General features: G+C 42.8%; 1 protein-coding gene across 1 annotated transcript; it reads left to right on the top strand.

Annotated features, from left to right (window-relative positions):
* The first annotated feature begins 1,818 nt into the window (after nt 1-1,818).
* LOC124017012 (extracellular matrix protein 1-like) lies at nt 1,819-24,745 on the top strand. The gene is made up of 7 exons (XM_046332346.1): nt 1,819-2,132; nt 3,219-3,535; nt 3,896-4,083; nt 21,771-22,056; nt 22,271-22,485; nt 23,714-23,801; nt 24,033-24,745. Exons 1-7 carry the CDS (start codon nt 2,072-2,074, stop codon nt 24,219-24,221), a joined length of 1,344 nt encoding a protein of 447 aa, XP_046188302.1. The 5' UTR covers nt 1,819-2,071; the 3' UTR covers nt 24,222-24,745.
* Nucleotides 24,746-26,381: the final 1,636 nt, after the last annotated feature.

The following is a 26,381-nucleotide window of genomic DNA, read 5'->3' as shown; positions in this document are numbered from 1 at the left end:
ACACCAGTTCACCAGTCACATTCTGTTAAAGGTCCCCAAAGCACACATCCCTGGGTTGCTCCTCTTTTCAGTTTGCTCTAGCTAGCCACTGCAATGAGCTGCAACAAACACTCAAACGGGACAGTTTTATCTCAATCTCTTCATTCAAATACTCAGTCATGGACACTCTTACTGATAGTTGTGACTGCTTTGCGTGATGTATTGTTGGCTCTACCTTCTTGCCCTTTGTGCTGTTGTCTGTGCCCAATAATGTTTGTACCATGTTTTGTGTTGCTACCATATTGTGTTGCTACCATGTTGTTGTTATGTTGTGTTGCTACCATACTGTGTTGTCATGTGTTGCTGCCTTGCTATGTTGTTGTCTTAGGTATTTGTCTTATATTTGTTGCTTTAACATTCTCTCTGTCAGTTTGTCTCCTAAGTGTTACCATGGTGATTCCCATTGAAAAGGCTTCCAATAAACTGCTGATATGATTTAAAAAATGACTGGTGTTCCTGTATTGTCTGTTTTCCCAATGTACAAAATAGGATGTTTAATTGCATGCCAGGAAGGGAGAGAGCTTGAAGAAACATAGCGGGAGAGAGCTCAGTGCATGCAGCTGCACACTGGTAGAATGTACATGTTTTAACGACACATCTATGATAAAACACACAGACATTCCTGCTTTGAGCCGTCCTCAACGGTGTGTGTGTTTGATTCATAGACTACCCAATACTTATTTTCCACCATAATTTGCAAATAAATTCATTAAAAAATCCTACAATGTGATTTTCTGGATTTTGTTTCCTCATTTTGTCTGTCATAGTTGAAGTGTACCTATGATGAAAATTACAGGCCTCTCTCATCTTTTTAAGTGGGAGAACTTGCACAATTGGTGGCTGACTAAATACCTTTTTGCCCCACTGTATATGTGTATGAACCGGTTTAGCTAACGTAGGCTAATGCGAGACATATCTGATATTGGCAGAAGGCTTAAATTCTTGTTAATCTAACTGCACTGTCCAATGAGAATAACATATCTATAAGTCACATTTCTAGCAACGCCTCCTCTCTTTCATGTGGACGAAACGTTCTATGACTCTGTCATACAGTACACGCTTTTAGTTTTTGTTGTCCTAGGCTACCTGGCAAAAATGCTTGCTCAGTAGCCTAACTTGCTCTCATGGGCAATGATGAGCCAGCTGGTTAACATTAGCCTTCTACATCTGGCTACGTATTGAACTTCCATCCTCTCAGGCAAGAGACACTATACATGTTATGGTTGGATCAGAATCGCTGTCATAATCATTGGCCAGTATGGAGAATTAAGTAAAACCACAAGCCCAAATCCCTATCTTCATCCATGGCTAATTTAGGACAATTTTAGCTAGCTAGTCACTGGAGGACAACAACACAACAAGATTCAAATTGTTTCTGGATGTGACATGATGTGATGTGATTGGACTGCAGCCAAATCCAAACTGGCTTCCTTGACACTTTTTTGGGTGTGCCAGGACCATTCACAGTTGAGCTCACTAGGTTTAGTTCAACACTGATTGGCTATTATTTTATAAGTGTTTTATCAAGGGAGACCAAATGCTTGCTGGCTTCCCTTGCATTCGATATTACACATACAGAGAGGCGCTGTTTTGCACAATCAGTTGCTTTCCATAGTGTGAGGAAACATTCAACCTCTTGCGAAATGAAGGACAATTATTTATTTTGTTATTGGCCAAGTTTGGGGGGGGGGAGACTGGCTTCCATCCATGAATACATAGCACTGCTGACTAATGGTGGGAAAATATCTCCCTCTTTTCCCTCCAATCACAGAACAACCATAAATGTATTTATGCTCTCTCACAGCTCTCACACACTCATTCTCTGTTTCATACCACTCCATAAGGACATAACGGTTTGAAAAGAAGGGATTCCAGCTGTCGTTTGTCAAGTCGTTTCCTGAACTTGGCGTGGCTTTGGAACAACTTTGCTAAACACAGGGAAAGAGAGTGGGGGGTGAAAGAGGGCAAAACAGAGGGAGTTGAAACAGTCCAGTGAAAGAGGACAAGGATAACTCCAGTATCAGTACTCAAAATGGGTTGGTCTTGGGCTCTAGCGTGCTGGTGTGCATTAGTGCTGGTGTGCTCGTCTGAAGGTTTGTAGCTTACAAGGTTTTTGCATGTAGTCATCAGTTCTTTCTGTCCTTGTTTTATGTCCTGGTATGTGTTTATGGCTCCCCTTCTGTTTGTGCATGGTCTGTTAGAAGTGCACAGAAGAGGCCATTTTTATGCCCTATCAAGATCATGAAGAAAAACATTATTTGTTGGATGTGATACATTCCATTCCACCAGTTTAGTGTGGAACAACTTTGTCAAAGTCTACTAACAGTAGAACTATTATTCTAGGTATAACAAACATCTAGACTAGAGAATTCACACCATGTTAATTAAAGGTGCAATATGCAGAAGTCGCTCTGCAATTTCCTGCTTGATAAAATTCAAAAAGTTAATTTCAGTTTGTGAAAAAACAAGCAATGTATAGTGTTGAGAATCATTCTACCATCTAAACCGCTATAAAATACATTTTCAATAGGCAAAAATATTTATATTTTCAGCTGTTTGAAGCTGCTATACAAAACCAGAAGCAAAAATGTAACTTAAGAAATGGGAATCATAGAAATAGTACACTTAGAACAGATCTCCCGCTTCTTAGACTTGCTGTCAATGAGAATAACAGATCTATAAGTCACATTTCTATGTGAATTGGGTCACACAAAAAGTTACATATTAGCTTTAAGTATTCTGATTTCATGATTTCCACAAATCTAGGTGGTAAACAACAGTACTGACATCACATGGTCAGAGTGCTATGGCTTATTTATTAACTAGTACGTGTGGGCGTGTGTGTTTACATTCTCTCATCCCTTCCACAGATAACAGATCCCTTCCTGACCTGTTATGTGTGTGTGTGTGTGTGTGTGTGTGTGTGTGTGTGTGTGTGTGTGTGTGTGTGTGTGTGTGTGTGTGTGTGTGTGTGTGTGTGTGTGTGTGTGTGTGTGTGTGCGTGCGTGCGTGCGTGCGTGCGTGCGTGCGTGCGTGCGTGCGTGCGTGCGTGCGTGCGTGCGTGCGTGCGTGCGTGCGTGTGTGTGTGTGTGTGTGGTGTGACTGTGTGTGTGTGTGTGTGTGACACTGTGTGTGTGTTTCAATGCCCTCACAGTGCTGTGTGTATATTTGTCTTCCAGGGGAGATCACCATGTACCCGGACACAGACTTTACACCTAGAGTTCGGCCAAGGGCTGGGCCTCGCTCGTTTTGGAATTCCTACCCCAGTACCCTCTTCCCCCCCGGCCGGCCCTCCCATAAGAACCTCCAGGCCATCTGTCTCCATAGCATCCATCGTCCGCGGTTCCCTTTCTACTCCCTCCCCCTAAACGGTGGAAGTGACTTTCGTCGTCAAGCTGAAGCAGTCAACCGGGTAGAGTCCTGGTACAGCGCATGTTGCCATGGGAATGGGACACAGCAGGTCCAGGAAGTGACGCTGTGCTGCGTTACACAGGCGGTGAGTGTTTCTGTGGCAACATTGGATTCTGTCCTGTTCCATTCTGTCCTTTCATGTTGTGTTGTGTTCAGTTCTGTTTAGGTCCATTCACTCCTAGTGTACCAACAGAACCACCTTCTAGGTGCACAGATGCAGTAGTGATGAGGACAGAGGATGCTCAGGGAAGATGAGACTCAGTAGAAGGAAAGCCCATACAGACACAACAGATTAGCCTTGGAGTCTATCTGTATAGCTGTGTAGCTGTGTAGAGGGGAAGGCATTCATGAGTCAGGCCCACTAAAGTTGTATCTTCACCATTTTAGGACCTATTTTATCTCTATTTTTCATGTGTGAATTGATGTTTGTATATGTCACTTACAGTGGGAACAGACCCTGTCCACATTCTGTACTGAGGAGTCCCGAGTGAAGACACGCCAACACCACTGCTGCCAGATGGAGGGCGAGGACAGACTGAGCTGTTTCCATAGGGAAAACCCAGACCCCACCTACCTGCCGACCACCCCCATACCTGAACCTGGCTTCACCTTTAACCCCAACACTTGTCACAAGTAAGGGAGGGAGAGAGGTTTACTTTAGTTTTAGGGCAGGGCTGTTATGGTGACGGTATTACCGCCACACTGGTGGTTACGAGTCATGACCGCAGTCAAATTCCACGTGACTGTTTAACGGTAACTAGGCTTCTCCAAAACTGCGCTCTGATGGTGCTGATGATCATTAGTAGAGTACCAAACTTGCTAACAGTCAGTTGCTAATGTGCTATTACTCAGCACCGTACTGTCTCTCTAATCACTCTGACATCAATAGAAATGTAAATCGAAAATCGAATCAAACACTTCATGAGTGCCCATGAGCTCATGTTGCACAACAGTTCTATAGTCTAATCAATTGGGGGAATTTTTTTGGTCTCTTTTAAAAAGAGCTTTCTATAGGCTAAGCAGACTATATTTATTTATCAACGTTCCTAATATTAAGCACATTGCTTCGCTTTTACAACAGGAGTATAGCCTACTTGGCTGCATGAATATTAACCATAGAAAATGCGCCCTCTATTTGCTACTTAAGTGTATTTACATCAAATCAAACTATATTTGTCACATGCGCAGAATACAACAAGTGTAGACTTTACTATGAAATGCTTACTTACAAGCCCTTAACCAACAGTGCAGTTCAAGAAGAGTCAAGAAAATATTTACCAAGTAGACTAAAATAAAAAGTTATAATAAAAGGTAACACAATAAGAATAACAATAATGAGGTTATGTACCAGGGGCACCGGTACTGAGTCAGTGTGTGGGGGGTACAGGTTAGTTGATGTAATTTGTGCATGTACAGTTGAAGTCGGAAGTTTACATACACTTAGGTTGGAGTCATTAAAACTCATTTTCAACCACTCCACAAATGTATTGTTAACAAACTATAGTTTGGGCAAGTCGGCTAGGACATCTACTTTGTGCATGACACAAGTCATTTTTCCAACAATTGTTTACAGCCAGATTATTTCACTGTATCACAATTCCAGTTGGTCAGAAGTTTACATACACTAAGTTGACTGTGCCTTTAAACAGCTTGGAAAATTCCAGAAAATGATGTCATGGCTGTAGAAGCTTCTGATAGGCTAATTAACATACGGGCAGGATTATATAGCTGCAGGCAGAACAGTTGAAACTGGAGCAGCAGCACAGCCAGGTGGACTGGGGACAGCAAGGATTCATCATGCCAGGTAGTCCTGAGGCATGGTCCTAGGACCGGCCAGGCAGAGACAGCAAGGGCGGTTCGTTGCTCCAGAGCGTTTCCGTTCATCTTCACACTCCTGGGCCAGACTACACTCAATCAAATGACCCACTGAAGAGATGAGTCTTCAGTAAAGACTTAAAGGTTGAGACAGAGTTTGCGTCTCTCACATGGGTAGGCAGACCATTCCATAAAAACGGAGCTCTATAGGAGAAAGCCCTGCCTCCAGCTAGTTGCTAAGAAATTCTAGGGACAATTAGGAGGCCTGCGTCTTGTGACCGTAGCGTACGTGTTGGTATGTACAGCAGGACCAAATCAGAGAGATAGGTAGGAGCAAGCCCATGTAATGCTTTGTAGGTTAGCAGTAAAACCTTGAAATCAGCCCTTGCCTTGACAGGAAGCCAGTGTAGGGAGGCTAGCACTGGAGTAATATGATCACATTTTTTGGTTCTAGTCAGGATTCTAGCAGCCGTATTTAGCACTAACTGAAGTTTATTTAGTGCTTTATCCGGGTAGCCGGAAAGTAGAGCATTGGAGTAGTCTAACCTAGAAGTAACAAAAGCATGGATTAATTTTTCTGCATCATTTTTGGACAGAAAGTTTCAGATTTTTGCAATGTTACGTAGATGGAAAAAAGCAGTCCTTGAAACAGTCTTGATATGTTTGTCAAAAGAGAGATCAGGGTCCAGGGTAATGCAGAGGTCCTTCACAGTTTTATTTGTGACGACTGTACAACCATTAAGATTAATTGTCAGATTCAACAGAAGATCTCTTTGTTTCTTGGGACCTAGAACAAGCATCTCTGTTTTGTCCAAGTAGAAAGTTTACAGCCATCCACTTCCTTATGTCTGAAACACAGGCTTCTAGTGAGGGCAATTTTGGGGCTTCACCATGTTTCATTGAAATGTGCAGCTGTGTGTCATCCGCATAGCAGTGAAAGTTAACATTATGTTTTCGAATTACATCCCCAAGAGGTAAAATATATAGTGAAAACAATAGTGGTCCTAAAACAGAACCTTGAGGAACACCGAAATTTACAGTTGATTTGTCAGAGGACAAACCATTAACGGAGAACAAACTGATATCTTTCCGACAGATAAAATCTAAACCAGGCCAGAACTTGTCCGTGTAGACCTATTTTTTAATATTTTTTTTAACCTTTATTTAACTAGGCAAGTCAGTTAAGAACAAATTCTTATTTTCAATGACGGCCTAGGAACAGTGGGTTAACTGCCTGTTCAGGGGCAGAACGACAGATTTGTACCTTGTCAGCTCGGGGATTTGCAACCTTCTGGTTACTAGTCCAATGCATTTTCTTCTTTGCTTATGGCCTTATAGAATTGGTTGAGAGCGGCCTTTAGTGCCAGCTTCGTTCTGTGGTGTTAAGTAGACAGTTACGTATAATATAGATGAGAACTCTCTTGGTAGATAGTGTGGTCTACAGCTTATCATAAGGTACTCTAATTTGTAAGTCGCTCTGGATAAGAGCGTCTGCTAAATGACTTAAATGTAAATGTAAATGTGAGCAATACCTCGAGACTTCTTTAATATTAGACATCGCGCACCAGCTGTTATTAGACACACACCCTCACCCCTCGTCTTACCAGAGGTAGCGTCTCTGTTCTGCCGGTGCATGGAAAATCCCGCTAGCTCTATATTGTCCATATTGTCGTTCAGCCACGTCTCGTGAAACATAAGATGTTACAGCTTTTAATGTCCCCTTGGTAGGATAATCTTAATTGTAGGTTATCCATTATATTTTCCAATGATTGCACGTTAGCAAGAAGAACAGATGGCAGTGTGAGTTTACTCGCTCGCCTACTGATTCTAAGAAGGATGCCCGATCTGCAGCACCTTTTCCTGTGTCTTTTCTTCACACAAAAGGGGGGGATCTGGTCCTGTTCCAATGAAAGCAAGATATCCTTCTCGTCGGACTCATTAGAGGAAAAGTTTATTCCAGTCCGTGGTGAGTAATCGCTGTTCTGTCCAGAAGTTATTTTTGGTCATAAGAGATGGTAGCAGCAACATTATGTACACAATAAGTACAAAATAAGTTACGCAACATGCAAAAAAACGAACAAAAAAGCACAATTGGTCGGGAGAAAGTAAAACGTCAGCCATGTTCTTCGGCGCCATCTTCATAGAGTATGTATTACATTTATTCTTCCCTCTGCCCCTATTCTGATAGCTGCATGATAATAATCCAAACTCATTTCATACATATAATATTTAGTATTAGTGATGCACCGATATGACATTTTTGGCAGATACCAATATTCAATATTTTCCTTGCCAAAAAAACCCTGATACCAATATTACATTTTTTCACGGTCTTAAGCATTCTAGTATAGATAAATGGTTAACACACACATGGACGCAGCGGTCTAAGGCTCTGCACCTCAGTGCAAGACTGTCTCTACAGTCCATGGTTCGAATCCAGGCTGTATCACATCCGGCCGTGATTGGCCCATAGGGCAGCACACAATTGGCCCAGCGTTGTCCAGGCCGTCATTGTAAATACTATTTTTTTCTTAACTGACTTGCCTAGTTAAATAAAGGTTACACACACCCCACACTGACCAAAATGTTATTTTGTTGGCATTTATGTATGTCCCCACTACCAGTAAAACATAATCAAAACCTATTTCTTTCACTTATTTGCTGTGCTGTTTCGTTGTTAATTTGTTCAGTCGTTTCATTCTCAACCATGATTTCTATGGAACGCCGTTTGGGTCTTTGCGTGTCAAAAAAGATACACGTCTAATGACTCTATTTGACATGTCAAATAACACAACATAATCTGTTTCAGTAGCTATAGATACCTAGCTAACTATATAGATACCTAGCTAACTATATAGATACCTAGCTAACTATATAGATACAGTGCCTTGCGAAAGTATTCGGCCCCCTTGAACTTTGCGACCTTTTGCCACATTTCAGGCTTCAAACATAAAGATATAAAACTGTATTTTTTGTGAAGAATCAACAACAAGTGGGACACAATCATGAAGTGGAACGACATTTATTGGATATTTCAAACTTTTTTAACAAATCAAAAACTGAAAAATTGGGCGTGCAAAATTATTCAGCCCCCTTAAGTTAATACTTTGTAGCGCCACCTTTTGCTGCGATTACAGCTGTAAGTCGCTTGGGGTATGTCTCTATCAGTTTTGCACATCGAGAGACTGACATTTTTTCCCATTCCTCCTAGCAAAACAGCTCGAGCTCCGTGAGGTTGGATAGAGAGCATTTGTGAACAGCAGTTTTCAGTTCTTTCCACAGATTCTCGATTGGATTCAGGTCTGGACTTTGACTTGGCCATTCTAACACCTGGATATGTTTATTTTTGAACCATTCCATTGTAGATTTTGCTTTATGTTTTGGATCATTGTCTTGTTGGAAGACAAATCTTCGTCCCAGTCTCAGGTCTTTTGTAGACTCCATCAGGTTTTCTTCCAGAATGGTCCTGTATTTGGCTCCATCCATCTTCCCATCAATTTTAACCATCTTCCCTGTCCCTGCTGAAGAAAAGCAGGCCCAAACCATGATGCTGCCACCACCATGTTTGACAGTGGGGATGGTGTGTTCAGGGTGTTGCTTTTATGCCGAACATAACGTTTTGCATTGTTGCCAAAAAGTTCAATTTTGGTTTCATCTGACCAGAGCACCTTCTTCCACATGTTTGGTGTGTCTCCAAGGTGGCTTGTGGCAAACATTAAACAACACTTTTTATGGATATCTTTAAGAAATGGCTTTCTTCTTGCCACTCTTCCATAAAGGCCACATTTGTGCAATATACGACTGATTGTTGTCCTATGGACAGAGTCTCCCACCTCAGCTGTAGATCTCTGCAGTTCATCCAGAGTGATCATGGGCCTCTTGGCTGCATCTCTGATCAGTCTTCTCCTTGTATGAGCTGAAAGTTTAAAAGGACGGCCAGTTCTTGGTAGATTTGCAGTGGTCTGATACTCCTTCCATTTCAATATTATCGCTTGCACAGTGCTCCTTGGGATGTTTAAAGCTTGGAAAATCTTTTTGTATCCAAATCCGGCTTTAAACTTCTTCACAACAGTATCTCGGACCTGCCTGGTCTGTTCCTTGTTCTTCATGATGCTCTCTGCGCTTTTAACGGACCTCTGAGACTATCACAGTGCAGGTGCATTTATACGGAGACTTGATTACACACAGGTGGATTGTATTTATCATCATTAGTCATTTAGGTCAACATTGGATCATTCGGAGATCCTCACTGAACTTCTGGAGAGAGTTTGCTGCACTGAAAGTAAAGGGGCTGAATAATTTTGCACGCCCAATTTTTCAGTTTTTGATTTGTTAAAAAAGTTTGAAATATCCAATAAATGTCGTTCCACTTCATGATTGTGTCCCACTTGTTGTTGATTCTTCACAAAAAATACAGTTTTATATCTTTATGTTTGAAGCCTGAAATGTGGCAAAAGGTCGCAAAGTTCAAGGGGGCCGAATACTTTCGCAAGGCACTGTACCTAGCTAACTATATAGCTAGGTGGCATCTAAAATAACCCTAATTTAAGGGGGTTAAAGACAGTTCTTTTTTGATTCATGTTAATGTTCAATTGCAATAGGCGAACAACATGTGTCAACCTAGCTAATACTTACAAGGATTCCTGAATCATTGCTCAGAATAATGAAAATGACAGCAGTTTTTACTGGTCATTGTGTTCAGGCTGGTTGAATTGGTGCTAGCTATGTACCAAGCTAAACCTAGCTACCCCAGAAGTTGCGGTCGAACAAATGATGCTTTATTACCAATGCGGTATTGTAAACACATCGTTCTTGGCCAGTGTTTGCTTGTTTGCAGACTTTTTTGTACAGCTTTGACAATGCTACTATATATTTTTTGACATGCAAAGAGTCAAGCAGCGTTCCATAGTATGTATGTCGTCAAGATAATAGCAGTGATGAGATTACTGTGTAACTCCGGTAGGGCAATATCAGAAAAATAGCGCACTTGGTAGTGTTAACTGGTGCTCGACCAGTTGGCAAAAGTCAACATTACCAACGACAGAGAACGGTTGATTGTCAAGGGCAATGAATCCCATTATCTTGGCTTTAATGGATTTCACCTTTGAGTTGTCTTGCTGACATTTTTACTCGTTGACTACTCGATCCACACAGCATACATTGTGGGCTAGTTTAGGAATGCTGTGTTGCACAAATAGTGCAAACTTTTAGGTGGCGTCATTATGTCATTTACCTTCGTTAAATAGGTATGCATGCCTGCTTTGACATCGGTTTTGCACGTTTGGCGTTAAACTAGACATCGGCTAATACCGATGTTGGCATTTTTAACTAATATCGTCCGATTCCAATATGTTCACAATATATCGAGCATCCCTATTTAGTATATGTAAAGGCAAGATTAAACTAGTCTAATGGGGGACAATATTATAATATGTTAATGGTGCCCAGTATGTGCATAAGGCAAGAAACAGCGCATGCTTTTTTTTGTGCAACTTTTTCAAATCATAGTCGCGCATGTCATGTAGCATAGCCCATAGGCCTATATTTTCTGACAAGGTTTGTATCATAACTAACGTGGCCAAATAACTCTAAACGCAGCCTGCAGGCCTAGAACCCCTGGGACACGGTAAGAGACCACATAGCCTGCAGGCCTAGAACCCCTGGGACACGGTAAGAGACCACATAGCCTACAGGCCTAGAACCCCTGGGACACGGTAAGAGACCACATAGCCTACAGACCTAGAACCCCTGGGACACGGTAAGAGACCACATAGCCTACAGACCTAGAACCCCTGGGACACGGTAAGAGACCACATAGCCTACAGACCTAGAACCCCTGGGACACAAGAGAGCACATAGCCTACAGACCTAGAACCCCTGGGACACAAGAGAGCACATAGCCTACAGACCTAGAACCCCTGGGACACAAGAGAGCACATAGCCTACAGACCTAGAACCCCTGGGACACGGTAAGAGAGCACATAGCCTACAGACCTAGAACCCCTGGGACACGGTAAGAGACCACATAGCCTACAGACCTAGAACCCCTGGGACACAAGAGAGCACATAGCCTACAGACCTAGAACCCCTGGGACACAAGAGAGCACATAGCCTACAGACCTAGAACCCCTGGGACACAAGAGAGCACATAGCCTACAGACCTAGAACCCCTGGGACACAAGAGAGCACATAGCCTACAGACCTAGAACCCCTGGGACACAAGAGAGCACATAGCCTACAGACCTAGAACCCCTGGGACACAAGAGAGCACATAGCCTACAGACCTAGAACCCCTGGGACACAAGAGAGCACATAGCCTACAGACCTAGAACCCCTGGGACACAAGAGAGCACATAGCCTACAGACCTAGAACCCCTGGGACACAAGAGAGCACATAGCCTACAGACCTAGAACCCCTGGGACACGGTAAGAGAGCACATAGCCTACAGACCTAGAACCCCTGGGACACGGTAAGAGACCACATAGCCTACAGACCTAGAACCCCTGGGACACAAGAGAGCACATAGCCTACAGACCTAGAACCCCTGGGACACAAGAGAGCACATAGCCTACAGACCTAGAACCCCTGGGACACAAGAGAGCACATAGCCTACAGACCTAGAACCCCTGGGACACAAGAGAGCACATAGCCTACAGACCTAGAACCCCTGGGACACAAGAGAGCACATAGCCTACAGACCTAGAACCCCTGGGACACAAGAGAGCACATAGCCTACAGACCTAGAACCCCTGGGACACAAGAGAGCACATAGCCTACAGACCTAGAACCCCTGGGACACAAGAGAGCACATAGCCTACAGACCTAGAACCCCTGGGACACAAGAGAGCACATAGCCTACAGACCTAGAACCCCTGGGACACAAGAGAGCACATAGCCTACAGACCTAGAACCCCTGGGACACAAGAGAGCACATAGCCTACAGACCTAGAACCCCTGGGACACAAGAGAGCACATAGCCTACAGACCTAGAACCCCTGGGACACAAGAGAGCACATAGCCTACAGAGCCTAGTGAAACATGTGTTCTTATAAACTCAGTCAGTGCGCAGTTGCATGTGAAAACAGAGTTTTGACTGGCCATTATATGAAAGAGGATCCCAGCTTTCTTGTGCTGATATATTTATGTCTCAATTCTTAAAATTAAGCACATTAATCTGCTTTACAACCGGTGTAGCCTAATTGGCAAACATATAAAGCACATAAAAATGCACCTTTTATAATAAAGCATAATGCTGTTTCTTATGTAAAATAGCCTACTATTGGAAATGTGATGAGAAGATTGGATGGTCATAATTTAGGCGAATAACGCATGGCTGAGCGTGTATAGCATGGAGCTTCCCAAAAAGCTTCCCACATTTTCAAACAGTCGATTTATATTTTTCAACAGGGCTATACATATCGTGTGTTTTTTTTCTCTACTGAGTAGCCTTGTTTCACTGCCAAAAATAAAATTAAACCATCTATTGTTCAGCGAAATAACACAATGTCAAATACAGGTAGCCTAGTCAAATAATTAACATCCAATCACATTAACCGTTACTCTCTTGCGGGAATTCCACCAATGGTCCGTATATAGCCAAACGTAGCTGCTGCTCATTCCGTTTGCTCAAAAATGGATTCATGGTTCAAAAGGAGTAAGGTCCGCGACCATAGAGACATATACCAACAGTACTACACCTGCACCTGTCGATGATGTAACGGTCGTCGTATAAAGAAGGTGTGGACCAAAGCACAGCGTGGTAAGTGTTCATGTTATTTTTATTTAAACTGAACACAAAACAAAATAACAAAGAGAATGAACGAAAACGAAACAGTCCTGTCAGGTACAGAAACACAAAACAGAAAACAACTACCCACAACCCATAGTGGGAAAACAGGCTGCCTAAGTATGGTTCTAAATCAGAGACAACGATTGACAGCTGCCTCTGATTGGGAGCCATACCAGGCCAAACACATAGAAATCTAACACACAGAACAAAACATAGAATGCCCACCCCATCTCACGCCCTGACCAAACTAAAATAGAGACATAAAAAAGGAACTAAGGTCAGGACGTGACAGACGACACAAGTTGTTCAGCTTCCACGAGCACATCCAATGCTAGCATCAGTAATTCTACATTTGTTGTTAGCCCAGCTAGCATGGACACTGACAGTTGTGAATCTGATGCAGCCGAAGAGCTACTGCCCCTTACCCAGGAAAGCACCGAACAACAGACAGGGACATTGGACCATCGTAGAGGTGCAAATACGACTACATTGATTTGGGGTTCACGTACACTACCATTAAAAAGTTTTGGTCACTTAGAATTATCCTGGGTTTTGAAAGAAAAGCTCATTGTTTTGTCAATTAAAATAACATAAACATTTTCAGAAATACGGTGCAGACATTGTTAATGTTGTAAATAACTATTGTCGCTGGAAATGGCTGGTCTTTCATGGAATGTCTACATAGGCATACAGAGGCCCATTATCAGCAACCATCACTCCTATGTTCCAATGGCACGTTGTGTTAGCTAATCCAAATGTATAATTAAAAAAGGCTAATTGATCATTAGAAAACCCTTTTGAAATTATGTTAACACAGCTGAAAACTGTTGTCATGATTAAAGAAGCAATAAAACTGGCATTCTTTAGACTAGTTGAGTATCTGGAGCATCAGCATTTGTGGGTTCGATTACAGGCTCAAAATTACCAGAAACAAAACTTTCTTCTGAAACTCATCAGTCTATTCTTGTTCTGAGAAATGAAGGTGAAATAACAATGTCTACACTGTATTTCTGATACATTTTATGTTATTTTAATGGACAGAAATGTGCTTTCTTTAAAAAACAAGGACATTTAAGTGACCCCAAACTTTTGAACAGTAGTGTATACTGGGAGTAGTGCCTTACCTCAGCCACAGTGTGTTATATGTGCAAAAGTACTATCTTACAACTCAATGAAACTGTACCGGCATTCCTCCTCCTCTTCTGGGGAGGAGAAGCGAGAAGGATCGGAGGACCAATGCGCAGCGTGGTAAGTGTCCATAACGTTTATTTTAAGATATAAACTGAACACTATGAAATATAAAACAATAAACGTGAACATGAACGAAAACCGAAACAGTACCGTGAGGCAACAAACCTTCACACGGAAACAAACACCCACAAACCAAAAGTGAAACCCAGGATACCTAAATATGATTCTCAATCAGAGACAACTAACGACACCTGCCTCTGATTGAGAACCATACTAGGCTGAACTCAAAACCCTAACATAGAAAAACACACATAGACTGCCCACCCCAACTCACGCCCTGGCCATACTAAATAAAGACAAAACAAAGGACATAAAGGTCAGAAAGTGACAGTAATCCCCCCCCAAAGGTGCGGACTCCGGCCGCAAAACCTGAACCTATAGGGGAGGGTCTGGGTGGGCATCTGTCCGTGGTGGCGGTTCTGGCGCGGGACGGGGACCCCACTTCACCACAGTTTTTGTCCGCCTCCTCAACCGCCCCAGTGGCTTCTTATGAGCGGCGACCCTCGCCGCCGACCTCCGACTGGGGACCCTAACCATGGGTCCTGAATGGATGGGAGACTCCGGCAGTGCCGGACAGGCGGGAGACTCCGGCAGCTCCGGAGTGAAGGGCGATTCTGGCATCGCCTGGCTGACTGACGGCTCTGGCGGCTCCTGGCTGGCTGGCGGCTCTGGCAGCTCCTGGATGACTGACGGCTCTTGCGTCTCTTGGCTGGCTGACGGTTCTGGCAGCTCCTGGCTGGCTGACGGCTCTGGTGGCTCAGGACAGACGGGAGACTCTTGCAGCTCAGGACATACGGGAGACTCTGGCGGCTCAGGACAGACGGGAGACTCTGGTGGCTCAGGACAGACGGGAGACTTTGACATCGCTGGGCAGGAGGAAGGCTCTGGCAGCGTGGACAGGCGGGAGCACCTGTAGGGAGAAGACAGAGAGACAGCATGGTTCGGAGGGGGGGGCTGCCACCGGAGGGCTGGTGAGTGGAGGTGGCACTGGGTAGATCGGACCGTGCAGGCGCACTGGAGCTCTTGAGCACCGAGCCTGCCCAACCTTACCTGGTTGAATGCTCCCCGTAGCCAGGCCAGTGCGGCGAGGTGGAATAGCCCGCACTGGGTTGGCGAACCGGGGACACCATGCATAAGGCTGGTGCCATGTATTAGCACATTTCATGCCATTCTACTACACTTTATATATGACTGGAGACATTATCAACATCTTTTTTTAATAGGACAAATTAAAGGGTAGTCTATTCTGCTGACAGTGACAAAAGTATCAATAAAAATGACATTGTCCATGTAATAGGCCTACGAGAAGGGAGTATATCAAAATGTCATCAATATACACCACCACACCCTGCCAGTGCAGGTCCCTGAAAATCTTGTCTACAAAGGCTTGGAAGACTGATGGCGCATTCATCAACCCGTACAGCATGTCGAGGTACTCATAGTGCCCTGAGATGGTACTGAAAGCTGTCTTCCACTCGTCTCCCTCCCGGATACGCACCAGGTTGTAAGCGCTCCTGAGATCTAGTTTGGTGAAGAAGCACACCCTGTGCATTGACTCAATCGCTGTGGCTATGAGCGGTAGCGGGTAACTATACCTCACAGTGATCTGATTCAGACCCCAATAGTCAATACACGGGTGCAGACCTCCCTCCTTCTTCTTCACAAACAATAAACTCGAGGAGGCGGGTGAAGTGGAGGACCGAATGTACCCCTGACGCAGGGATTCAGAGACATATGTTTCCATAGCCTCTGTCTCTGCCTGTGAGAGGGGATATACGCATGACTCCTGGGAAGTGCAGCGTCTACCAGGAGATTTATCGCGCGTCGATGAGGTGGTAATTGAGTAGTCTTCTTTTTAGAGAAGTCGAGAGCCAAATCGGCATATTCAGGGGGAATGCGCACGGTGGAGACCTGGTCTGGACTCTCCACCATACTAGCACCAACAGAATCCCCTAAACACCTACCTGAGCACTCTCGCGACCACCCCATGAGAGCCCTCTGTGGCCAAGAAACTGTGGGGTTATGACAAGCTAACCAGAGTAGCACCATAGGAAATGCAGGAGAGTCAATAAGGAAGATACTAATTCTCCTTGTGACCCCCCTGCGTCACCATGCCCAAAGGAGCGGTGACCTCCTTAATCAACCCAATGGTCGATTATCTAAGGCGTGAACGGGGAAAGGCACAGCCACGGAAACAATGGGGATCCCTAAACTATAGGCTAACGCTCTATCAATAAAATTCCCAGCCGCGCCTGAATCAACGAGTGCCTTAAGCTGGGAATGCAGGGAATACTCGGGGAAAGTGACATACACAACCATGTGCAACAGAGGGCTCTGGGTGAAAATGGTGCCGGCTCACCTGGGGTGACACCAGAGCGCACTGCCTGCTGCCTTGATCCCCAGAGGAACCAACCCGGCACTGACCTTCAGTGTGACCTCTGCGGCCACAGATAGTGCACGAGCTGGAACCCCCGGCAGTTCGCAGCCTTTCTATCCTATTCCTGGGGCAGGGAGAGACGAATCCCACTGGGACCAGGAGGGAGAGGGGCGCTCAGAGAAGACCCCGGTTGTGCTGGTGGAGGTGCTGGAAGAACTCCCTGTCTCTCCCAGTGGTCCATAGTTTGGACAACGCAGTCCATGGCGGTGCCAAGAAGGCAGAGCATTGCAGCGTGCTCCCGGACGCGCTCCTCCACCCCTATACCCGGGGTACCTGCTCCTGCTGACTACATAGTCAGGTAGGTGATTCTGTAAGGGGTGCGTACTGGCGGCAGAGAAGTCAGACGCAGGAGAGCAAAAACTGTGTTTCCAAACGGCGCAGTTTAATAACAAAAAACCCACCGGAAAACAGGACAATCAAATAATGGGAACATAACCCGACGCACACCAGGACAGACGTGCACAAGCACTTACAATAAACAGTCACCGACAAGGACATGAGGGTTAAAAACACAACATGTCATTGATGGGATTGGAACCAAGTGTGATGGAAGACAAAACCAAAGGAAAATGAAAAGAGGATCAGCGATGGCTAGAAGGTCGGTGACTCCGACCGCCGAACGCCATCCGAACAAGGAGAGGGACCAACTTCGGTGTAATTATTGTCCAAAAACAAACTTTAAAGTATTACTGAAAAATTGTGAATATGCACTATGTGCACTCACCAAGGATATTGCTGTTGCTCTCGGCTGGTGCCAATAAAATAGGCTATTCTGTTGTTTGTTTAATTGAGAATTTTGATAACTAAAAGACAGATTAGTCCTTTTATTTTCTTCTCTTTACAGCGATAACCATTTTCTGTCCAAAGTATGTTTTCCCGCAATTGTATTTTGAAATATTGCGATATGCCTGGCTTGGCCTCTACTTTCACAGATAGTCGCAACTCAACAATAATCTGCCCAAATTGCATGTTGCCTTTCCTTCCAACTGTAGACAAGTCTATTTAAAACAATCCACAACAAAATAAATATCCTCTGTGGCCAAATCATGCTTTAGTAGCCTACTTTGAGTGATTTAATTTAGTTCTTTATAGACAGGAGTAGGATAATTAGGCTATATGATTTTGGCAATTTAATTCAATTTACTTTAGGAAAAGCCTAGCCTTATGGATGCGCTGCCTCTGCTTGCATTTTAAAAACATACAGTAATTGCACAACCTCCATTCGCTATTCACTAATGAAGTGCAGGCTACGGATTACATGCATTTTTTTGTGGAGCATTCTAATCAAAAGTAATTTCACACATATTGGTACACACCAGATTAAATTGAGAATAGTCTGATGGGTGAGAATATGATCAAGTGCTTGTCAAATTGTGAATGAGAGACTGATGAAGTGTGTGCAGCCTGTGGAAGAAACAGAGCAGAACACATAACTTTCATGTGTTTTCTTATTCAAATCATCATTAGTCACATCATGCAGCCTTAGAATGTATTAAACATCAAAACATATAGTCAAAGGTTTGGACACCTACTCATTCCAGGGTCTTAATTTATTTTTTATTTTTTTCTACATCGTAGAATAATAGTGAAAAAAATCTAAACTATGAAATAACACATATGGAATCATGTAGTAACCAACAAAGTGTTAACCTCTTGAAGCTAGGGGGCACTAGTTTTATGTTTGGAAAAATAACGTTCCCAAAGTAAATGGCCTATTTCTCATGACCAGATGCTAGAATATGCATATAATTGACAGATTAGGATAGAAAACACTCTAAAATTTCCAAAACTGTAAAAATACTGTCTGTGGGTATAACATAACTGATATTGCAGGCTAGAGCCTGAGGATAATCCAATCAGGAAGAGCCTCTTATTTGAAACCTCTGTGTTCCTATGCGTGCCTGTCCTCCATTTAAAGGGATAATTTTCATTTTTCTGTGGCTTACCTAAGGTGTCAACGGTCTTTAGACATTTATTTTGAAAAATGAGCGTGAAGGATCAAATTGCGAAAGTGGAGAGGTGGCGGCTCTGAGTGAGATGGTGTGCAAATTGAGTGAAGCGGCCATTGTTCCTCCCAGTGTTATAGAAAAAGCTACACACTTAGTTGATATATTATCGCATATATATTTTTAAAACTACCTGATGAATGATTATAAAAAACGTTTGACATGTTTCTGTGGACATTATGAAGACTATTTGGAATTTCCGTCTGCGTTGTCATGACCGCTCTTTCCTGTGGATTTCTGACCATAACGCAACAAACAAACGTCGGTATTTTGGGTATAAAAATAATCTTTATGGAACAAAATAAACATTTGCTGTGTAACTGGGAGTCTCGTGAGTGAAAACATCTGAAGATCATCAAAGGTAAACTGTTAATTTGATTGCTTTTCTGATTTTTGTGACCAAGCTTCCTGATGCTAAGTGTACATAATGCTATGTTAGGCTATCGATAAACTTACACAAACGCTTGGATTGCTTTCTCTGTAAAGCATCATTTCTAAATCTGAGACGACAGGGTGATTAACAAAAGGCTAAGCTGTGTTTCAAAATATTGCACTTGTGATTTCATGAATATGAATATTTTCTAGTATATTATTTGACTGTTGCACTATGCTATTCAGCGGTTGCAGACTAAAATTATCCCGCTACTGTGATTGGTAGTGTCAAGAGGTTTTAAACAAATCAAAATATATTTTATATTTTATATTCTTCAAAGTAGCCACCCTTTGCATTGATGACAGCTTTGCACACTCTTGGCAATCTCTCAACTAGCTTCATGAGGAACGATTTTAAAACAGTCTTGAAGGAGTTCCCACATATGCTGAGCACTTATTTGGCTGCTTTTCCTTCACTCTGCGGTCCAAATCATCTCAAACCATCACACCAGCAAAGCACCCCCACACCGTCACACCACATTCTCCATGCGTCACGGTAGGAACCACAAATGCAGAGATTATCCGTTCACCTACTCTGTGTCTCACAACGACATGGCGGTTGGAAACAAAAATCTCAAATTTGGACTCATCAGACCAAAGGACAGATTTTCACCGGTCTAATGTCAATTTCTTGTGTTTCTTGGCCCATCAAGTCTCTTCTTCTTATTGGTGTCCTTTAGTAGTGGTTTATTTGCAGCAATTCGACCATGAAGACCTGATTCAGGGAGTCTCCACTGAACAGTTGATGTTCAGATGTGTCTGTTACTAGAACTCTGTGAAGCATTTATTTGGGCTGCAATTTCTGAGGCTGGTAACTCTAATGAACATATCATCTGCAGCAGAGGTAACTCTGGGTCTTCCTTTCCTGTGGCGGTCTTCATGAGAGCCAGTTTCATCATAGCGCTTGAGAGCTTTTGCGACTGCACTTTTTTAATTTTTTTTATTTTTTATTTCACCTTTATTTAACCAGGTAGGCTAGTTGAGAACAAGTTCTCATTTGCAACTGCGACCTGGCCAAAATAAAGCATAGCAGTGTGAACAGACAACACAGAGTTACACATGGAGTAAACAATTAACAAGTCAATAACACAGTAGAAAAAAATGGGCAGTCTATATACAATGTGTGCAAAAGGCATGAGGAGGTAGGCGAATAATACAATTTTGCAGATTAACACTGGAGTGATAAATGATCAGATGGTCATGTACAGGTAGAGATATTGGTGTGCAAAAGAGCAGAAAAGTAAATAAATAAAAAACAGTATAAAAACAGTATGGGAATGAGGTAGGTGAAAATGGGTGGGCTATTTACCAATAGACTATGTACAGCTGCAGCGATCGGTTAGCTGCTCGGATAGCTGATGTTTGAAGTTGGTGAGGGAGATAAAAGTCTCCAACTTCAGCGATTTTTGCAGTTCGTTCCAGTCACAGGCAGCAGAGTACTTGAAGAAGAGTACAGCCCACTTGAAGAAACTTTTAAAATTCTTGCAATGTTCCAGATTGACTGGCCTTCATGTCTTAAAGTAATGATGGACTGTTGTTTCTCTTTGCCTATATGAGCTGTTCTTGTCATAATATGGACTTGGCCTTTTACCAAATATGGCTATCTTCTGTATACCACCCCTACCTTGTCACAACACAACTGATTGGCTCAAACGCATTAAGAAGGAAAGAAATTCCATAAATGAACAAGGCACACCTGTTAATTGAAATGCATTCCAGATGACAACCTCATGAAGCTGGCTGAGAGAATGCTAAGAATGTGCAAAGCTGTAATCAAGGCAAAGGGTGGCTACTTTGAAGAATATCAAATATATTTTGATTTGCTTAACACTTTTTTGGTTACTGCATGATTCCATATGTGGTATTTCATAGTTTTGCTGTCTTCATTATTATTCTATAATGTAGAAAATAGTAAAAAAATAAAATAAAGAAAACCCCTGAATGAGTAGGTGTGTCCAAACTTTTGACTGGTACTGTATATCACAACTAAAGTTGCATTAACAACAAAACATTAAGCATACAGGAGGACCTGTTTCTTTGTTAACCGCTCAACACAGAATAGCAGCATGTGTTCACTCCCTCAAATCATTTGGAGAAAATATCCTTTCTATTTTATTCAGCTATGTTCAATTGTATTCTTCATATTATAAAACAATGCCACGGAATTCTAAGCAAATCTTGTCTGCTAAATGAACTCGTGTATCCCACAGCCATTTGGCATAGCCTGATCAGGGCCTAACATAAGGACAACTCAGAGTATGCTATTCTGTTCTTCTGAAATAGACTCCATTTTCATCATATCATGTTTTTTTAAACCTGTCTAAAATAAATAATGGATTTATTGTGATGTTGTAGGCTATATTAAATGGATTTATTAGACATCTTAAAATGTAGATGTTCCAAAGGTCTGCATCAGTGGCTTGTAAACTGTGTGTGGAAGCCAGGAGATGCAAAACGTGTTGATGTTAATTAACGTCAATTACCATGAGACTGGCAGTCATTTGCATGACAATCACAGGCTGACAAAATGTCATGACCGCTACAGCCCTGGAAACTAATGACTACATGTATTGTGTCATTTCCTCCCAGGTCCCAGTCTGGTCCATGTGCTGTCAGTGGGGAGAAGCACAAGAAGAGCCCCCAAGCTACTCCCAGAGACTCTGACATCAGCTTCCCCCCTGGACGCCCCACTTTCGACAACATCGGATTGGTCTGCTGCCTACACAACAGCCAACCCCTCTCCACCACCAAGTGCCTGCCACGTACAGGCTTTGGCTGGCTGGCCCGCCAATCAAAGGTCATGAACCGCCTGGAGAGAGGGTTCAAACACTGCTGTAAGGGACTGGAGAACGTGCTACCCTGTGCTGAGGGAAAGGTAAGGAGTGTGTGTGTGTGTGTGTGTGTGTGTGTGTGTGTGTGTGTGTGTGTGTGTGTGTGTGTGTGTGTGTGTGTGTGTGTGTGTGTGTGTGTGTGTGTGTGTGTGTGTGTGTGTGTGTGTGTGTGTGTGTGTGTGTGTGTGTGTGTGTGTGTACAGTTCGAGTGTTGATCAATTCAAGTGTTTACAGAACATCTCTCCACCTCTCTCTTAGTGGCGTGAGGAGCTTGACAGGTTCTGTGAGGAAGAGCAGAAGGAGAGGCCTCACAACTCCTCCTGTTGTGATGTGGGAGAAGGTGAGGACAGGTATACCTGTTTCTCCTCCCTCGCCCCTCATCCAGACTATGAACAAAAGCTTGACTCTGCTTCTGACGCACCACAGACCCACAACCTCGGACACATCTGTGAAACATACAAGATCATCAAGAAGTAAGGGTTTGTTTAGGTTTATTGTGTGTGTGTGTGTGTGTGTGTGTGTGTGTGTGTGTGTGTGTGTGTGTGTGTGTGTGTGTGTGTGTGTGTGTGTGTGTGTGTGTGTGTGTGTGTGTGTGTGTGTGTGTGTGTGTGTGTGTGTGTGTGTGTGTGTGTGTGTGTGTGTGTGTGTGTGTGTGTGTGTGTGTGTGTGTGTGTGTGTTTAATTGTACCTTTTTCCTCCTCAGTCACATTTTTATGCTGCCCAGCCCGATTGTTTATCTTTCTGGGTGACAGAACCAGACCTTTCAGAAAGGGTACATTTCACTGTAGTAGATGGTGACTGTAGCTATGTTTCCATCCGACTGGCGACAGATTTTAAATTTGCGCATTTTCCCACAAGTGGTGTGTTTCCACCAAACTGACTTGTAGTGCTTTTGTGTAGTGCACACAAAATGTATTTTTTTCTTCATTTTCCTGAATAAAAATCTAAAGTTCAGAAACGGTTGTTATAAATAGTAAATGTGCCAACTCTGGTCTTGGCACATTCTCTCGAGCCAACAACTAGCAGATACAGTGTGGGTAAAGTAGTCTACATGATGAGATTTATTATGGATAACAGTGACCAGTATTTACATTTTTTAAATGGCAGTCAAGCATCAATCATAATGTCACCAGAATAAAACCTTTGATATTTACTGGGAAGGAGCATCATAACTTGTTTCATCTGTAGCCTAATAAACTGCATAGTTTCCTGAGTCGTAGTAGAAGGACCACACACCATATTATCGAGTGACTGCAAGTTTACGTGGATATGATGGTTATTATATCAATAGTTGTGCATAAAGGAATTTCCATCGCCATTTCTCACATAACTCATTTTACAGACAAAAAGATCCCACCATGTCAAACGAACAAATTATCTGTCAGTATTTATACAATTTTACAAAACAATCCTGTTTCCATTCCACTTGTTGTGGTTTTATTTTATACGGTATGACCTTACTCGCAATAAAAATGTGGATGGAAATGTGGTTAATGATTTGCATTGCATCAAAAAACATTACCAAAAGTTTAAAAACAATAGTATACAATAACTTTCACCTGTATCTTATTACAGCAGCTAGTTTAATCCAGGGACATTTGTACATATCTGTCTAACAAAGCCCTTTGACTGGTTTGGTTTGATTATCGAGTAAAACAAAGATGTAGTATACTGAGATGAACTTGCAATCTGCTCTCTCAGGTTCCCTGTGGCTCTCCCTGTCCAGAACTTAGTGGACCAATGCTGCCCCCTGCCAGCAGACCAGAGAACTGCATGTGTTCAGATACAGGTGAGTTTGACACTTAATAATGCAGGTTCACACAGACAACCCCATATCTCATATTAACCAGGTTGTCCCATTGGGATAAAATGAACATGATTGGCCTTCAGGTGTCTACAGGATCTTAGACTGAGAGTTAAGTTAGTTAGAAACAATCCTTTTTATATTGTAACTCTTTGCATGTTGCAGGATTTTTGATATTGTTGTTTTCATAACTTCTCTCTTTGACTGTGAACACAGCTAGTGATGCTGTCGCAGACACGCTGTCTTGAGGGGAAGCGCTCCTCTTCCTCTGTCTTGCAGAAGTCCTGCCCTTCCTCCTCCTTCTCCCAGGACTCCCCTATTTGCCTCTCCAGACTGCTCATGAATGCCATCACCAAGGCAACCAAGTCCCCACACCTCAGAAAGAGGAAATTCCTCCTCACCTGATTTTGGTTTTACTCTGATGGCAGTGGGCCAATCCGAATTAGCGGTCAGGGCATTTCTGCAGTAGTCACTAGATAACCATGCCAGAAAGGATACAATTGGCTAATACAGAATAAATGTTGAGCAATTGCATGATTTAGTCAAACAGGGGTTAGGGTGTGGGTAAGAGTAAGCAGAATTTATAGTTAGAAAGTGCCATTTATTCCATATTTTCTAGCATGGCCAGATGACAACCAATTAATGTATGGTATCCGAGTGCACATAATATTTCAGTATTACTGTCAGTGTCTGTCATTAAGAGGGTGTTATAATGTTAGAACACCTGGAGAGCTGATATGAATATAAAAAAGAAGTGGTAATTCAAATGGTGATTTGTTTTGTAAAGAAGATATGTTTCAGATTTTGTTAGTTGTATTTTTCAAATAGCTCCAGAACTGCTAGTCCAGTTGTCCTGTTCTATTTCTAACATTTGAAATAAATCTTTTGAAATGATTATTTGAATAAACTGACATGTTGATGGAAGTGGACTTTATGTTATAGTGACTGTGTGACTGACATGTATCCACTAAGTTAGTGTAGTAGAACTTGCATTAATAGAGACGGACAGGGTCCTCACTAGCTGTCACAGCCACAGAGTTTAGCTCAAAGCCTGGCAGATGGCGATATTGAGTGGTTTCATCTCACCGTCCAAAGGCATCGTATGAAGCCGGTTATATACACTTGTATCCCCGGTGGACCGGTTCTTACATGAAACATTCTCCATTCAGGCTGCAAAGGCATCGATTTCCTCCGTAATTTGATTTAATGGCGAGAAGGTCAAAAAAAAAATGGGGTAACTGCTTTCTTTATGAAACACTATTTTCTACCACCATGCCAAAGTGGCTAAGAATGTTAGTCCCAGATGTTGCATATTGCGTTCAGCCAATCAGGTTGCAGAAGTCTGTATACCTTACCCCAGTGACGCTGGGTCAGGACAGGAGAGTCTTCTCCACCTTTCTAAGCCTGTTATCGTATAGGCTCTTATCAGCTTGACTATAGTGTTTGTTACAGTTGATCTTTCCTTGGTACTGTAGTAGCTGGCCAGTTTGAGTCAGGTCATGAGAATAGACTGGTCTGTTTTGGTCCAACAATAACAAGCCTGATTGCTTTATGGGGATCTATGTCTGAATACAGGACTGCGAACTAAGCCAATGAACACACACATACAAATGATACAGGGTGTTCTCACTATATACAGTACCAGTCAAAAGTTTGGACACACCTACTCATTCAAGGGGTTTTCTTTATTTTGACTCTTTCTACATTGTAGAATAATAGTGAAGACATCAAAACTATGAAATAAGACACTATGAAATAATGTAGTAACCAACAAAGTGTTAAACAAATCAAAATATATTTTATATTTGAGATTCTTCAAAGTAGCCACCATTTGCCTTGATGACAGCTTTGCACACTCTTGGCATTCTCTCAACCAGCTTCATGAGGAATGATTTTACAACAGTCTTGAAGGAGTTCCCACATATGCTGAGCACTTGTTGACTACAAATCATCCCAAACCATCTCAAATGGGTTGAGGTCGGCTGATTGTGGAGGCTAGGTCATCTGATGCAGCACTGATGCAGCACTCTCCTTCTCGCCCTTACACAGCCTGGAGGTGTGTTTTGGGTCATTGTCCTGTTGAAAAACAAATGATAGTCCCACTAAGAACAAACCAGATGCAGAATGCTGTGGTAGCCATATTGGTTAACTGTGCCTTGAATTCTAAATAAATCACAGACAGTGTCACCAGCAAAGCACCATCACACCTCATCCTCAATGCTTCACGGTGGGAACTACACATGCGGAGATGATCTGTTCACCTACTCAGCGTCTCACAAAGACACACCAGTTGGAACCAAAAATCTAAAATGTGGACTCATCAGACCTAAGGACAGATTTACACTGGTCTAATGTCTTTTGCTATTTTTTCTTGGCCCAAGCAACTCTCTTCTTCTTATTGGTGTCCTTTAGTTGTGGTTTCTTTGCAGCAATTCGACCATAAAGGCCTGATTCACGCAGTCTCTGAACAGTTGATAGGCAAGATGACGCCTGACAGATAGGGCAGTTCTGCTTCTAGTTCCCAAGCAACTTTGCAGTATTTTGCTTTTTGTGTGTTATTTCTTA

Source organism: Oncorhynchus gorbuscha, unplaced genomic scaffold (assembly GCF_021184085.1).
Source record: "Oncorhynchus gorbuscha isolate QuinsamMale2020 ecotype Even-year unplaced genomic scaffold, OgorEven_v1.0 Un_scaffold_141:::fragment_3, whole genome shotgun sequence".
Taxonomy (NCBI): Eukaryota; Metazoa; Chordata; class Actinopteri; order Salmoniformes; family Salmonidae; genus Oncorhynchus; species Oncorhynchus gorbuscha.
The sequence above is the reverse complement of the archived record's forward strand: the minus strand, read 5'-3'. Positions and strand labels throughout refer to the sequence as shown.